The sequence below is a fragment of the Oryx dammah genome, unplaced genomic scaffold (genome assembly GCF_014754425.2).
Source record: "Oryx dammah isolate SB20612 unplaced genomic scaffold, SCBI_Odam_1.1 HiC_scaffold_26, whole genome shotgun sequence".
Lineage (NCBI taxonomy): Eukaryota > Metazoa > Chordata > Mammalia > Artiodactyla > Bovidae > Oryx > Oryx dammah.
In genome coordinates, this window is record NW_024070210.1 from 85,310,790 (window position 1) to 85,327,455 (window position 16,666).

Genomic DNA, 16,666 nt, shown 5'->3' on the forward strand with positions numbered 1-16,666 from the left:
CTCCTCAGCGGTAAATATGTGGCTCAACAAACGGTGGTATGTCCAAACAAGGGAATATTGTGCAGCTGTGGACACAAATGAGGAAACTTTCTGTATTTGACATGGAAAGATCTCCAAGATACATAATTACATGAAAAAAAGCAAGATGCACAGAGAGCAACGTAAGTACTGTGCTATATTTGTATAAAAAGGGATAAGTGTGTGTGTAAATATATATACACATTTCAGGAAAGACATTTGAGAAGCAGCACTGGTTGCCTCCTGGTAGAAGAACTGAGTAACTGGGAGATAAGCATGAGAGGCACACTTTTCACTGCAGGTCCTTTGCTTCTGAAGTTTATGAAGAGCTTACCTATCTGAAAAGAAATACTTATAGATACATGTTAGTCTCAGTAGGTAAGGTTTTGTATATGTGGATATTGGTGAGAAGGGGCAGCCCAGAGAGGGGAAGAGCTGGAGCAAAGGTGCAGAGGAAAGTCAGGTCCCCCATGCCTGGGGAGGTGAGAGCACTCACAGACCGTTTTGCCCAGCCTCAGCACGGCCTCAGTGTTACCTTCCAAACAGCAGCAGTTTCCACTGTCTCAGGGGTAAACCCCCAGGATCAAGCCCTCTGGGGTGGCTGGTAGCACTGAGCCCACAGGGGAGTATCTACCACTGTCAGTACTGTGTTGGGGTACTTGATCTACCCTGTGTTATCTAAACCTTGTTCCTATCTACTGAGCAGTCTTATGAATTATGTTTCTTATTGGACAGAGGAGGACAGTGAAGCTCAGAGAGGCTGAGTAACTTGTCCAAGGTCACACACCATGACGTAGCCAAACTGGGCCCTGGCCTACATATCCTCCCTTCTCTAGACCTCTGGAAGAGGAGATAGGGAAAGGGAGGGTGGAAAGAGTTAAGCACCCGAGAGGAAGCAACCGGGCTCTTCCCTGGCTCTTTCTCAGGCAGCCCCTCCCCCCCACCAGGTTGCTGTTTGGCCTTGGGCCCCATCTGCACCCTCCCATCCCCCCACCCCCTGCCGACTGCAGGAAGGAGGCACAGATGGCATGCGAGGATGAGGCCCCCAGCCAGGCTCACCCAGCTGTCACTTTGGAGAGCACCATGCATCTCCTCCTCCTCCTCTCCTGAACAATTGGGAGCTGGCCAGCCTGGCCCCAGCTGTTCCCTCTTCCTGGTCCAGGGCTCCTGCAGAACCATGCTTCTGAGGCCTTTGTCTCCAGGGGAGGAGAGACACAGACTCCCGGGATGTGAGAGCCAGACAAGAAAGACCTCAGAGGACAATGGGTTTGACATCTCATTTTATAGATGGGGAAACTGAGGTCCAGAAAGGCAATGGGACTTGCCCAAGGTCACAAAGAACAGGCAGAGAAGTCAGGCTTCCCCACTGCAAGCAAAGCTTAGGATTTGGGGGTGCCTCACAGGGGTGCTCGGGCAGGTTTACTTCCCCCTCCCCACCAAGCTTCCACCAGAGCAGTTCTGCTTGTCTCAATTTAAATACAATTATCATCTGCCTGTGATTTTATGTCAGGGGTCTTTATCCTGGGTCCACAGACCCTTTAGGAAGTCAGTGAGCTTGGCTAGGAGGAAAATCATGTCTACATTTTCACAAGCTTCTAACTGAAAGTTAGTATGTCGTTTGTTTATAAATGAAGCAATAAACCCAGAAGCATTACCTGAACCTGTAACTTTCATCAGTAGACTTCACAGATATTTTCAGATCACCTTACTCTATTAGAGTTATCTCAAATACTGTTTACGCTCATCACTGCTCGGAAACTATAGTACTGATTAGGCTGTCCACTTAAGCATGTTATTTAATGTACTAATATAAAAGCACACTGACTACTAGATCACAATTCTGATATATATTTTGATAACTAAATTTCAATTTAATTGGCTTTCTTTATAATCCTGTATATTTTATTTTATGTACTTAAAAACTCTGTTCTGTGGAGGGGTCCGTGTGTGTGCGTGCACTTAGTCGCTCAGTCGTGTCCGACTCTTTGCAACCCCATGGGCTATAGCCCGCCAGGCTCCTCTGTCCATGAGATTCTCTAGGCAAGAATACTGGAGTGGGTAGCCATTCCCTTCTTCAGGGAATCTTCCTGACCCAGGGACTGAACCTAAGTCTCTTGCATTGCAGGCAGATTCTTTAAGCCCCCAAAGGGGTCCATAGGCTTTTCCAAAGAGCCAAAAGTGTCTAGGCCTGCTGTCCTCAGAAGTTAAGAATGTTTTATTTGAACAAAATATTCCAGGGTTGAAAATTAAAGTTTGAAACTTTTTGTACTAGATCTGTAACCTTGTAAGACTGATAAAATTGGGACTGAATTCCCTTGAGATAAAGGAATTTGCCTGGGGGTGTGGGCATGGTTGGCTGGTGCCCTACGTGGGAAGCCCACACAGAGAGAGAGACTTGCTCAGTGCCAAGCACCCTCCCAGTCTTTATGTAACACATCACTGAATCCCCAGAATAGCCTTAGGGTGTATGTGTGAAGTCGCTCAGTCGTGTCCGACTCTGCGACCCCGTGGACTGTAGCCCGCCGGGCTCCTCTGTCCATGGGATTCTCCAGGCAGGAATACTGGAGTGGGTTGCCATTTCCTTCTCCAGGGGATCTTCCCAACCCAGGGATTGAACCTGGGTCTTCCGAATTGCAGGCAGACGCTTTATATCCTCTGAGCCACTAGCATTTCTCCCATTTTGCAGATGAGAAAACAGAGGCACAGAACAGTTAGGTCACTTGCCCAAAGCTTGTGGCTAGTAAATGGTGGAGCTGGGACTTGAATCCAGACCAACCAATGCCAGAGCCTTGGTGCTTCATCACTGGGCATCTGGCATCCCTGTCTGGGTAGACGTGAGCCTCCAAGAAAAGTCCCTTTGGTGTGGCTGCTGCCAACTGGGTGCTTTACTTGGTGGGGGTGGGGTATTGGGAATGGGACCTTGAGGGTCTGCTGCCCCAGCTGATCATCTGACACAGGGGGCACTAACTGGCTGTGCGACCTTGACCAGGTCCACTGACCTCTCTGGGCCTCAGTGTATCCATCTATAAAATGTGGAGTTCTAAGCACTGTCACCCCTCCCTTCCCCCTCCTGTGATCACTTGAGGGATGACCCACTTGGAAACCTAGCATAGGTTGCTTAGCAACTAAAATCAAGGTCTTTGCTGAATAGAATGGAGAGTGGGGAGGACAGGCTAGCATGATGCTAGTTGGTGCCACAGAGCAGTCTCTTAAGAGGCTGAGTGCTGGGACCTATCCCACCCCATCCTATCCCTCAGTCGAGGTGACCTGACCCTCTAAGAGTCTTGGGATGGGGATGGAGGTGGGAGAGGGACTTGAGGAAGGCCTTCCTGAAGAGAAACATGCCTAAGGACAAAGTCAGACCTGGAGTTTCTGAGGCTAACACTCATTGTTCTGGAAGCTACCAAAAGATGGCAGACTAGTAAGGGTCTTGGTCAAGGCCTCAGGGCCCCACTGGAGATGCTCTGCTCCCAGCCAATCCATCTTAGTTCCACTCCCCATTCTCCTCCTGAGCCCTGTTCCACTTCTGCTCCTGTAGTGTGGGAGTCTGTGGACTCAAGAAGAGGGAGCTTCTGAAACTACAGCCTCAGGCCTGACAGAATAGGGCATGGGGATGGCTGCCCTGTGTGGACAGATCCCCCTGCCTGTGAAATTCCACGGTTAGCAACACATTCCTCTGGGTCTCAAGTCTTTGGTCTCCTTGAAACTCACTCCCTGGTAAAGGAAGTCATCACCTTAGGAGGTGTGACTTTGGACTCAGGAGCCACTAAGTGCAAGGATTTCTGGGAAAGGGCACAGAGGGCAAGCAGACACGTGGGGCAGAGTTGGATAAGACACTTCTCCTTGGGGCCAAGATTTCTCCTGGGTAGAATGAGGTGCTGAGGAGATGAATCAGGGCCCTGGGGAGGTGGGCATGGGCTATGAGGACTGTGTGGCTCAGGGCATAGAATCTCACACTCATGCCTACCCAGTGGGCCTGTGCCTCAAATCCAAGCCAACTGGATTTTAGAGAGCCTCTGTCCCAGACTCCCAGTGCCCTTGCCCTTGCCCACCCTCACCAACCTGAAGCTTATTCTAGTAGCTGCAATAATAGAAGCAGAACAGCATGGGTTTTTCTGAGCAGTGGCTGTATGCTGGGCACTACGGTAAGCCTCTGCATGCCTTACATCTCATTTAACCCCGTGGAGAGGAGGACCCCAGACAATCAGGCAGGCTGAGTTAGAGGTACAAGAAGTACATGCTCGTGCTAGTAGCTCAGGCATGTCCAACTCTTTGTGACCCCGTGGGCCACAGCCCGCCAGGCTCCTCTGTCCACGGGGTTTTCTGGGCAAGAATATTGGAGTGGGTTGCCATGTCCTACTCCAGGGGATCTTGGGTCCCAAAGCAGGTGAGGCCCCTGCCCTCATGCCCTTCCTCCAGGCACTCACCTGGTACATGAGTGTGCCCCTCCCCTGCTCTGGAGGGCTCTGGGTGCCTCCCCTTTAGGCAGTGTGTGGAATGCTCAGGGGATTGTCTGGAGGCCAAAGACAAGCCTCCCCACTTGCTGCCTGTGGATACAGGGGCCCGTGGGCTATTTCTGGGCCTGAGTGGACTGAGGAAGGGGAGGAGATGGGCAAAGCCCTGACGTCACCACAGCTTTTAGCTCTGGAGCACACACTCCATGCCAAGTGATGTGCCAAGTCCTGATACAGAACCTTATTTAATCATGGTGGCACCTGAGAAATAAATACCATTATTATTTCACAAACAGGGAAAGTGAGGCACAAGGAGGTTACATCCCCAGGGCTCCTGGCTAAGGGACGGATTTCTAAACGTATGGGAGTCTCCATCAGAGGGAAAACGGGGAGCAGCCCAAGGGGACTGGCAAACTGGCTTTGCTAGGGGAAACACTGACTGAGACCGCCCACCCTGGCCGGGCCCCACAGTAACCATTTGTGTGAGTTATTTTACCACAGGAGGTCCTGGTAAGAACATGGAACTAACAAGCCACCACCAACTGGAAGAATTTGGGAAGGGTCAAAGAGAGATATCACATGTCTACCAACCTCCCAGGGTCCTCCTTGCTGGAATCCATCCTGGCTGAGCAAAGCATGTGCCACCAGGAAGAGTTCTTGAGTCAGAAGGATTGGCCAGAGACAACCCGGAAACTAGTCCCATCAGCATAAAACCCCAGACTCGGAGTCATGGGCCAGAGAAGTGCTCCTGGATTCCCTTACCGTGTTGCTCTCCTGGGTTCCCCTACCCTACGCCGCTTCCCGATAAAGTCTCTTGCTTGTCGGCACATGAATCTCCTCAGACAATTCACTTCCGAGTGTTAGACAAGAGCCACTCTTGGGCCCTGGAAGGGGTTCCCCTTCCTGCAACAGTTTCGAATCTAGGGTGGTGCCTGTGGTCAGAGGGAGGGCCCATGGCCCAAGTTCAGAGAACCTAGTGGACCAGGTCCTATTACTTCCAGCTTCACTGACTCTGCTAGGAAAGAGAAGAATGAATCAAACGAAGGCCCTGGCCCCAAAGCAGAGGGATGGACTCTTTGACCCCTCCAGGATACCCACCAGCCCCTGCATCCCTAGTCCATATCCCTTCCAGAGACAGCACCCAGTCCATTATAGAGAAATAAAATCAGGGAGTGACACTCCCACTTCTGAAGAGCCTGCGTTCACTTTTCTCAAAAATAAGCAGTCATTCTTCCAAAAAAGGGAAAAACACCAAGCAAGGCTGTCAATCTCAGGCCTCAGACAAACGCAATGAAGTTGAGGCTTCTCTCCCTTTCTTCCCCTTTCCCCCAAGTCACTCACTGTACACGCAGGCTGTCAAAGGCTTTGAGATGCAAATTGCACCAAGCAGAAGAACAAAGAACAATTGGAGAAAGATCTGAAAAATGGATTCGGAAAAGGTTCTCTTAAATCTTCAGGAGAGGGGAGACCTCTCCACAGAGGGGAGCAGGAAATGAAGATTTGGGGCCTTTTTATGGGAGAGAGAAGGATTGAGAAGCCCAGGGCTGACAATGGGGAGTGATGGGGAAGGAGTGTTACAGAAATCATGCAAGCCGAGGCTCTGGGTGAGCAAAAAAAGTCTGCTTTGATTACAGTCCTCAGCACTGAGCTGGGCACTTTCCCCTCCTTCTTTTAATATCAGGCATCACACATGTTACATACTTTGACTCATGGAGCTAACCTGTCTGCCAACATTCAGGTTTGATTCCAGAGCAGTTGGGTTGGGCAATACTGCTCTAAGGGCTTGAAGGGGAGGATTCAGCCCTCTTCAGCCTGGGAAGCCCCTACAGGGCACCACATGGTGCTTGGGGCTTGGAGATGAGGGGCTCCCAGGACCAGCAAAGATAAAACCCCAGCCGGAAGACATGGCATAGTGCCTCTGGGACCGAGCCGCAGGTCACAACCATGCCCACTTGCTGAGCACCTTCTGTGTGCAGGCCCTGTACACATCAGACACCTCCCTGCCTCAGGGGCTCTCAGCCTAATCAAAGTGGCGAGCTGGACTGCAAACTCCATGCAGGCGGAGATTGGTCTTATTTACAGTGGCGTCCCCAGTTCCAGAACTGTGACCGAAACAACAGGTGCTCAGTAAGCATTTATAAGGTGGACGGGTAAGTAAGCGGGTTGGCGGGTGGGTGGGTGAGTGTATAGGTGAGTGGGTGAATGAATGAAGAGTCAGGTGGCTAGACGGATGGATGAGTGGATGGATGGATGGACTAACCACGTAGAAAAGAAGGAAGTATAGAGACAGTACTCCAAGCAATAGACACAAAATGCCTCGGATGGGTCCTGGGAGGGGGAAAGCTTCATGGAGCTGGCCTCATTGGAACTGGTCCTTGAGACATGAGAAGGAACAGTTCTTATGCTCTGCACAGTGCCTACCAGCACACAAATGAGGACATATTTGCATAAAAGAGGGGAACGGAATGTGAGAGCTAAATTGAACTCTAGGGATCATGTGGCCCAACCCCATCACTCTGCAGAAAGGAAAACTAGGGCACAGAAAGGTAAAGTGACTCACCTAAGGTCACTTGGCAACTAAGTGACATGGTAGAGACTCAAGCGAGGTCTGTTCGCTTCTAGAGTCTGATCTCTTAGCCCTGTCCTATGCCGCTCTCTTACTCCAGGGCTCTGCTCCTCACTGAGATGCCTTGTGGATCTGTGCTGCTTTTTCTGCCCCAGTCCACCTCCACCAGCCATCCCTGCAGGGCTGGGGAGACCCGGAGCAACTGTCCAGCCTTGGTTAGACCTCCACCCTTGAAGAGCAGAGCCAGGAGAAGAAGCAAGAGGAGGCCACACTGACTGGGTTGGGGGAGGACAATGCAGCACCCCACCCCAAGATCCAGGGGGAAACGTTCCACCACCAGATTGCCGAGACTGAGCAGACACGAAGGGGGAAAGTGGAGGCCACAGGCTGACACAGGAGATGGGAGTGACCCCTATCTGGAGATCAAATGCAGCATCCCAACCCCAGAATTCAGTTATGTGCATTATACACAGCTAAATCGAACATAAATGAACAGGGATTCCAGTTTCTGGAGAATGCAATTAATGTCCATCATTTTGAACTGCCAGCGGGATGAACAGTTAGGATGAACCTGTTCAACTGCCTGCCAATGCAGGAGACCCAGGTTCGATCATTGGTCTGGGAAGCAAGATCCCACATGCCATGGGGCAACTAAGCTTGTGCACCACAGTAACTGAGCCCAAGCTCAAGAGCCCGTGAGCTGCAAGCACTGAACTTATGCGCCACAGCTTCTGAAGCCCTGTGCCCTGGAGCCCATGCTCCACAGCAAGAGAAGCCACTGCAATGAGAAGTCTGTACACTGCAACCAGAGTCGCTCCCACTTGCCACAACTAGAGAAAGCCTGGGCACAGCAATGAAAACAGCACAGCCAAAAATAAATACATACCTAAAAATAGCTCCTTCCCTGAACCATGGAGTTGGTTCCTCGAGCAAGACATGCAGAGGACTCTCTCAGAGACCTCCAACCCACTGGTCCACCAATGAGATGCCCCTTGGACATATCAGAGACAAGGCCGGATGCTACTTAGGTCTCAGTGCCAGGCATGGGGCTGGGTGCCCAGTGCCCGCCCCGTGACTGAAGGAGTGGTGCTCTCCTGTGTGGTCCTCTGCTCCAGGATGCCTCCCCCCACCTCTCCTTGCTGACCGAGATTGTTGCTTCTGTCCTTCAGAGACAAAGCTTCCCTACCTTCTAGCAAATACCTGTTCTCATGGCTTCCAGAAAAGATGGACACATGAGGTGTCAGAATATCACAGGAGTTTACAAAGTACTGGCTAAATTAATGTTCCTAAATTAATGTTGAATTAATTCATAATGTTCATTCATTAACTCACAATTCATTAATTCATAATGTTCAATTAATGTCCAACTCCACTTGGAGGTATGGAGATGTTCAAATAATGGTAATAATAATACAAGGCACCTCTAGACACATGCCTCTTCCGAGTCCTCTTACAGAGGCGGGCTGGCATGTGGCCAGGGAAGCCCTGGTTTTAAATTCAGCCACTCGTGTGCCGTACAAGTCTCCAAGGAGTCTCTTGACTTCTCCAAGACTCTGTTTCGTCATCTGTAAAATGGGACGAACAACTGTACATTCATCATGGGGCTGGAGATGAGATTTGAAAAGAGCTGGTATGTGAGACCCCCAAAAGGTCCCCAGAGCTGAGGACTGCTGGGTTGTAAGGGGAACCCAGACCCCTGATGTCCAGGCCAGGTTTCCTTCCTTTCTGCCATGTACCACGTGGGTAGCAGGTAGCTGGCTAATGCTTAGCCATGCCAGGCCCAGCTTCGAACTTCAGCCTGGATGTGGAGGCGGCAGGTGGGCAGCCCTGGTGGAGTGTGGCAGGAAAGGGGTGGCGTACCTGGGGAGGCCCGAGCAGTTAATCAGGCCTCTGGGCACCGTGCCCGCTCTCTGGAATATTCATAAGGCCCCTCCAGCTGTGCCAGGCAATCAGGGTGCTGATTGCTCCCCCATCTGCAGCTTAACATTCCACTCCAGAGAGGACAGAGCTGGCGGCTGAATGTTAACCAGGGGAAAAACCGGCTTTCACAACAGCCGCCTGAACACGAGCCTGGGAAAGACAAATCCACCCCTTTCAGATCTGCCAGCTCGGCCAGAACTTACCCGTCCACCAGCGTCATGGGCAGTGGAAAGAGTTTCAGATTCAGAAATAAGTGGGCTGGTTTCTGGTCTGGTTCTGCAGCCTCAGTTTCCCCAACTGTAAAATGGGGATGGTTCTACCAAACCCCCTAAACTCAACATTCAAAGAACTAAGATCAGGGCATCCAGTCCCATCACTTCATGGCAAATAGATGAGTAAAAAATGAAAACAGTGACAGACTTTATTTTGGGGGGCTCCAAAATCAGATGGTGACTGCAGCCATGAAATTAAAAGATGCTGGCTCCTTGGAAGAAAAGCTATGACAAACCTAGATAGTGTATTAAAAAGCAGAGGCATTACTTTACCGACAAAGGTCTGTCTAGTCAAAGTTATGGTTTTTCCAGTAGTCATGTATGGATGTGAGAGTTGGACCATAAAGAAAGCTGAGCGCCGAAGAATCGATGCTTTTGAATTGTGGTGTTGGAGAAGACTCTTGAGAGTCTCTTGGACTGCAAGGAGATCAAATCAGTCAATCCTAAAGGAAATCAGTCCTGAATATTCATTGCAAGCACTGATGCTGAAGCTGAACCTTCAGTACTTTGGCCACTTGATGTGAAGAGCTGACTCATTGGAAAAGACCTTGATGCTGGGAAAGATTGAGGGCAGGAGAAGACGGGGGAGACAGAGGGTGAGATGGTTAGATAGCCATCACTGACTCTACAGATATGAGTTTGAGCAAACTCCAGGAGATAGTGAAGGATAGGGAAGCCTGACGTGCTGCAGTCCATGGGGTCGAAAGAGTTGGAGACGACTGAGCCACTGAACAACAACTACCACCGAACCCCCAAGAGGGCTGATTAAGACAGAGTTTGTTGGACTGGAGTGCTAAACAAACGCAAGCCTTCATTGTTATTGTTGCATACTACCTCCCCTGGGGGAAAGCTTGTCATCACAAATATTGAGGTCTCAGCAAGCTGGCTTGGGGGGAAACTGAGGAAGGAAGAGAAGCTTCTGGAAGAGTCGGCCTCAAGCTTGGCCTCAGGGCAGGTGCCAATCTTGTTGTTCTCATCTGCCCCAAACCTCTCAGAGAAGCAAGAAAGGAATGGGAAGAGCATGTGACAGTAGATGGCCAAAAACTCAGAAAAGAACTACAAAAGCAGACAGCGGCTTTCTGCGTGCTCAGGAAAATAGTCTGGAGCCACGCAGGGCAGGGACAAGAGTGTGCCGCTGTGAGTTCACAGCGCATGAGTAACGTCCAAGCAACGACTAGAACTCGCCAAGAAACGGCCGGAACCTTGCCTGTGTTTCTGTTGAGTAATACAGGAAACTGTTTTCAGAGAGATTTCTATCTAAACCAAGAAAATTAAAAACTGGAGCTAAAATAATAGAATCTTCTTCCTAGAAAAGTGACCAATGAGGAACAGTTCATCTCTCCTACTGGCAGATCAGGACGGGGTTCTGAACTGGGCATTATTGCTACTGCTGTTTGTTAGCCCTGTCCTCCCCACTCCCCCGAGACCAGCCAGCCCACAGCAGTGGGCTCCGCCCTGACCACAGAGGCAGGAGACTGACAGCTTTGACCCAGGCAGCTGGGGAAAGGCAGGCCCCTCTCTGGGCTCAGGACTCTGTTCCATAGAGTCTCAGATATTAGGGTCCTGCCTCAGACTAAACCAACTGCTCAGCCCCAGGATCTGCCTTGTCCCCACCCTTCAGCCCCTCACCCTCACTCAGGATACTTTCTGCTAGCATTCACTACAGCCAGCTCAGAAGCACGTGTTACTTTGGGGGGAAACGCTGGACAAAATACATAAAGGGAGGGCTGTTTGTCTTCTGAAACCTCTTTACATCAACCAATTGTTTTTATTTCTTTTTTGCCCCCTAAAGTACGAAACATTGTGCTCATCTAAGATAAATTTAGTAGATACAGTTAAGGAAAAAGAAAAAAAATGAAAAGAGCACTCATGATGCCAATATTCAGAAATAACCACTTTTAAACCCATACATTTATAGAGAAAGTGAAGTCACTCAGCTGTGTCTGACTCTTTGCAACCTTATGGACTGTAGCCTGCCAGGCTCCTCCGTCCATGGGATACTCCACTATTCTTGCCGGGAGTATGGGCAAGATCTTGCCTGGGATCTTCCCGACCCAGGAATCGAACCCAGATCTCCCGCATTGCAGGCAGGCTCTTTACTGTCTGAGCCACCAGCGAAGTTTAAAAAAGTGAAAGTCGCTCAGTTGTGTCCAACTCTTTGCAACCCCATGGACTGTAGCCCGCCAGGCTCCTCTGTCCATGGAATTCTTCAGCCCAGAATACTGGAGTGGATAGCCATTCTCTTCTCCAGGGGATCTTCCCAACCTGGAGATCGAACCCAGGTCTCTGCATTTCAGGCGGATTCTTTACCATCTGAGCCACCAGAGAAGCCCATATATTTTCCCAGTCTTTTCCAAAAAGATGGATGGCTACATAGATATCATTTAATGGGATTAATTAGATTTTACCTTTTTTTTCCCCCAGCTAACAGTAGGTGATAAAATTTTCTTATTAAATATTCCACTGCATTGGTGGTTCTTGAAGTGTGGTCTGGGGACCCCTGGGAATTCCCAAGACTTTTTCAGGGAGTCTGTTGGGTTAAAACTTTTTTCATAATAATAGGAGACATTATTTGCCTTTTCACTCTTGTTCTCTCAGTTAAGTATACAGTGAAGTTTTCCAGAGTCGTATGATATTTGATATCTCAGCAGGCTGAATGTAGAAGCAGATATTCAAATTCAGCCATCTTGTATTAAGCCAGATTAATTTAAAGAGATTTGCAAAAATGTAGAACAACGTAATTCTCAATTAAAAAAAAATAATTTTTCATAAAATACAGTTTTCTGTAAGGATGTGAAATGGGTTTATTATTAGGCAAATAACAAATGCATATTTTTGAAATTCCTACATTTTTATTTTGAATATGCTAAATATTTTTTTAAATTTTTATTTATATGCTCATCATTTATTTTTGGCTGTACTGGGTCTTCGCTGCTGCGGGCTTCCTCTAGCTACGGTGAGCAGGGGCTACTCTCTAGCTGTGGCTGCAGGCTTCTCACTGCAGCGGCTTCTCTTGCGACGGAGCACGGGCTCTAGGTATTCAGGCTTCAGTCGCTGCGGCCGTGGGCCCAGTAGCTGCAGCTCACGGGCTCTAGAGCACAGGCTCAATAGTTGTGGCACACGGGCTTAACTGCTCTGAGACAGTTCCTGGACTAGGAATCAAACCCAAGTCTCCTGCATTGGCAGGTGGATTTTTTCTCATCAGGGAAGTCCCCTGAATATGCTAAATGTTAATAGGTACATAGCTATATAAGCAAAAGCTCTTTGGGGTCCTCAATAATGTTTAAGAGCATAAAGTGATTCTGAGGCTAAACTTTTGAGAACAGCTACTCCACATCAGCACCTGTGGTGACTGTATAGCACCCCTCTGTGTGGATGGCCCCGGATTTGTTCACCCATTTCTTTACTGATGGATCTGCAGGTTGCTTCCAATTTTCACTGTTATAAAAGTGCCACAGAAATCCTTGGGTCCCTGGGACTTCTCTGGCAGTCCAGTGGTTAAGACTCTGTACTTCTACAGTAGGGGGCAGGGGTTTGATTCCTGGTGGGAGAACTAAGATCTCACATACTACATGCCATGTGCAGTGTGGCCCAAAACCCCACTACCACCAATAGAAAGCAGATGGCAACCCACTCAAGTACTCTTGCTCCCATAGACAGATGTAGCCTGGCGGGCTACAGTCCACTAAACAAACAAAAAACACCACCACCAAACAAACAAAAAACCCCAACACCACCCGCCTTCAAAAAGCAGATCGAGCACCTATATAGAGTGAAAACTTCCAAAATGAAAGAAAACAAGAGAAACCAGCTGGAAGTCTGAGCCATCACTGTTAGTCTATTATTAAATTAAGCAAAATGTATCACAGGATATGAACAGATGAAATTGAAAGGCTATGTGTACAGTGAACATACATGCATATGTACAGATATATATGTTTCCAAAGACAGAAACTTATGCTCTATAAAGAGCTCTTTTCCCCCTTGCTGTCCATGAAGTGTTTACAGAAACGGACCATACTCTAGAGCAGAGTTACAGACAACATGAAAGTCTTTGGTACCATTACAAAAATGGAGAGGAGTTTAGAAACTTCTAAGCAATTTCAGAGAGAAATTTCATTTCTCTAGAAAATAATTTTAAAAAATGATGCTTGCAAAAAAATAAGTACAAAAATGCCATAAACATTAAAATATATATATGCTTGAGAGTATTTCTGTACAATACATTCCTAGAAGTGGAATCACTGGGCCAATGGACACATCTTTAAATGTTACTAGATATTGCCAAGTTACCTCTGTTTACACCTCACCAAGAGTAATATGTTAGTCCATCAAATACTCAGAGCATATTTGAGTGCCTGCCCCCACATCTTTGGCAACACCAAAGATTATGACTCTTTTAAATCTTTTTCTACTTAGTAGGCTAAAAGGTATATTCTATCTTCTATAAATTGCTTATTCATAGCCTTTGTCCATTTTCTATTGGGTCCTCTTATTGATTTTTCTTAATTCTTTATATATATATATATATCCTGGATGTGCAACTTTTGTCTGTTATATATTGCAAATATTGTATTCAATTATGTTGCCTGCCTTTTAATTTTGCTTACATGTCTCACTAGACTACAAAAATTACCTTTAAAAATATTATTATAAATTTATTCTAATCTACTAATCATTTCCTTTATGGTTTTATGGATTCTTAACTAGCTTAGGAAGCCTTTCCCTGTTTTATGATTTTAAAAATACTCTCCATTCCCCTCTAATACCCTTACAGCTTTTCTCTTTCTTTTTTAATGTTTAGATTTTCAATCCATCTAGAATTAATTTTTGTTTTGTTATGGTGTGAGGCATTGACTGTTGACCTTTGCAAACCATGTAGTGGAGTATGGCAGGGTGTCAGCAATGGACTTGAGCCCCGGTAAGAACCAGCCCATGTGTTTCTAGCGACCTGCAAGCCTGCCTACTGTAGCTGGAGGTGAGCTGGTCCCTGCGGGGACAAATATCTGAGCCCATCTGGCTCAGGAGCAGAGACAAGCTACATTTCAGAATCCTTCCTAATGGGATAGAGCTGCTGTGAGCATCTGCAAAGTCAACAGGGAGAGCTGATAACACTTCCAAGAAGGAACCAGAACATCTTTACCAGGTTGTTTGGTTCTCAAAGAGCTTTCTGCCCATCATCCTCTCAATGCCAACATCACTATGGAAGTGGAAGGGGATTTAAGGGGTCCACTTTACCGCTACAGGAAAATAAGGTACAGAGAGGTTAAGTGACACACCCCAGGTCACACTCCTGGTAAGTGAGAGAGACCAGCCAGAACCTAGACGTCCTGCCCCCAAGCCCACAGCTCCTCAGGCTCCACGTGCCAGGCTCCGTGTCACTCTCACTGTGGCTTCCCTCTTCCGTGGAAGGGAGGGTCTGGCCTACGGCTTTCCCAAATCTGAGCCCCCACCACTGTGGGCAGGTGAGACTGGAAAAACCCATCCTCCACCACCAGCTGACAGAGGCTTTCTGGTCCCAAGGATTTCTCGGGCACGTACCTCCTCCATTCCCCAAGTGTCTGGCTTGGCGGAGGATGGGAGAGGAGATGAGTCAGGCTGGGGAGGGAGAGCTCAGCCATAAACAAGCGGGACTGACAGCGAGCGCTTTCCCCGAAGCATGTGACCTCCCACGGGCCTCCGGGGACTCCGTCTGAATGGCAGAGCTTCAAAACTTCATGATTGAGGCTCTGCAGATTGAATTTGCTAGATTCATGAAGGCAGCCACAGAAGAGAAGAAGCTTTTAGAGAGGAGGTGGGGGATGGGAGAGAAGGTAAATTATTCCTAGTCCCTCAGTGAAGAGCTTGACATGTTGTTTTTAATGGGTGTGTCATTTGTGCAGACGCCTGCCCGGTGTGGCTATGCTGGATCTTCAGTGTCTCCAGCTCCAGAACTAAAGGACACACAGGAAAGACAATCGTAGAGCCAGATCTAGCCTGGAGATCAGATGATCCAATCTCTCAGGGTCAGTGGGGAGCCCGGGAACCCCAAAGCAAGGGACTTGTCCAGGCTGGGGGTTCTGGGAACAGATCTCAGTCCTAGAGAAATGTGTCCTCTCCTGGATGTTCCCCAGGTCCCCCAGCTGCACCTGTTTCGGTGATTCTTGGGGAGAACTTTGGGGAAGGTGCAGCCACTGGACACATGATGAAAAAGTAAAAGGTGGGGGGCATGGAGACATAGGGCAACAGGCCCAAGAATGACCAAGCGGGGTTTCTCTCTGCCCTGGGGCGGCAGCCAGGCCTAAGGAGGTGTGGGGGGCCTACCTGTTCCAGGGGGATGACGAGGAAGGAGCCGCCCCCCGCGCTCTCGGTGACGATGGCCAGGAAGCGGGCGTTGACGGCACAGAAATGGTTATCATGCACATTCTTGGTGATGGGGATGCCGTCAAAGCAGTGCTCCCGGTTGGCCACCTTCCCATAGACGTTCCGGAACTTGGAGCTGCGGTACTGCGGACGCCAGGACATCTGTAAGAGGCCGGGAGAGACACGGGTCAGGCCAGACTGTCCCTGAGGAGCTGAGCTGGGCACGGGCGTGAGGGAAGCGGCTCTCGAGAATTTAGGAGGTGAGGAAAGCCCGGTGCCTGCCCTCAGGAGGCAGAAGGGAAGGGACCTCCAAGAATCAGACCCCTGGCCCTCTGCAGGAGGACTTACTCTTTCAATAAATTCCTGCAAGAGCAAAGACTGGCACGAGGGCACTCACCCATTTCTTCGTTCAGTAAACCCGCCCACACCACCTTTCAGAAAGGATGGAGGAGCCTTTCACTTCCAAGGGAGGTGCCATGTGATAGAGCCGACCATCCATCCAAAACATGTCTGGGCTGCCTCTTGCGTGTCAGAAACTGTGCTTAATTTAGTACGGGACGTGCAGACAGAGGAGGCTGGGTGTTCACAGAGACACAGAACACTTCTGATGATGAGGGGAGGGGGAGGAAGACGGCCCCTCTATGTGCAACAAGGCAAATGACCCTCCTCTGATTGTCTCTAGGGCTCCTAACCCACAAGTACACCCCAGAAATCTCAGCCCTATACATCATCATCAGGCCCAGAGAGGTTAAGTGACTTGTCCAAAGCCACACAGCTAATGAGTAGGGCCAGGGACATAAGTCTCCTGACTAGAAATCTGAGACTCTGCTATGCCAGATTACTCTTTGGAGCAAGGTTTCTCCATGTGTGACCCACAGGTCACTTGTATTAAAAATCTTCTGGGATGGGAGGTTTCTAAGCCTCCCATATCATTTGTTAGAAATGCTGATTCTTGGGTCCCAATCCAGACTTACTGAATCCAATATATTGGGAATGGGGCCCAGACATAGGTATTTTAATCCAGCTTTCCTGCCCCAGTGAGACAGAAGCGCACTGAAGTTTGAGAGCCCTTGTTCTAGAGAATGGAATGGCAC

At 48.9% G+C, this 16,666-nt stretch overlaps 1 protein-coding gene across 1 annotated transcript in view; it reads right to left on the reverse strand.

Annotated features, from left to right (window-relative positions):
* The window catches only part of LOC120852507 (coronin-2B), a 148,964-nt gene that overhangs the window by 55,105 nt on the left and 77,193 nt on the right, over positions 1-16,666 (reverse strand). Inside the window, exon 2 of the mRNA XM_040225783.1 lies at positions 15,534-15,734. Coding sequence (XP_040081717.1) covers positions 15,534-15,734 — 201 coding nt within the window. The remainder of the gene's footprint in view (positions 1-15,533; positions 15,735-16,666) is intronic.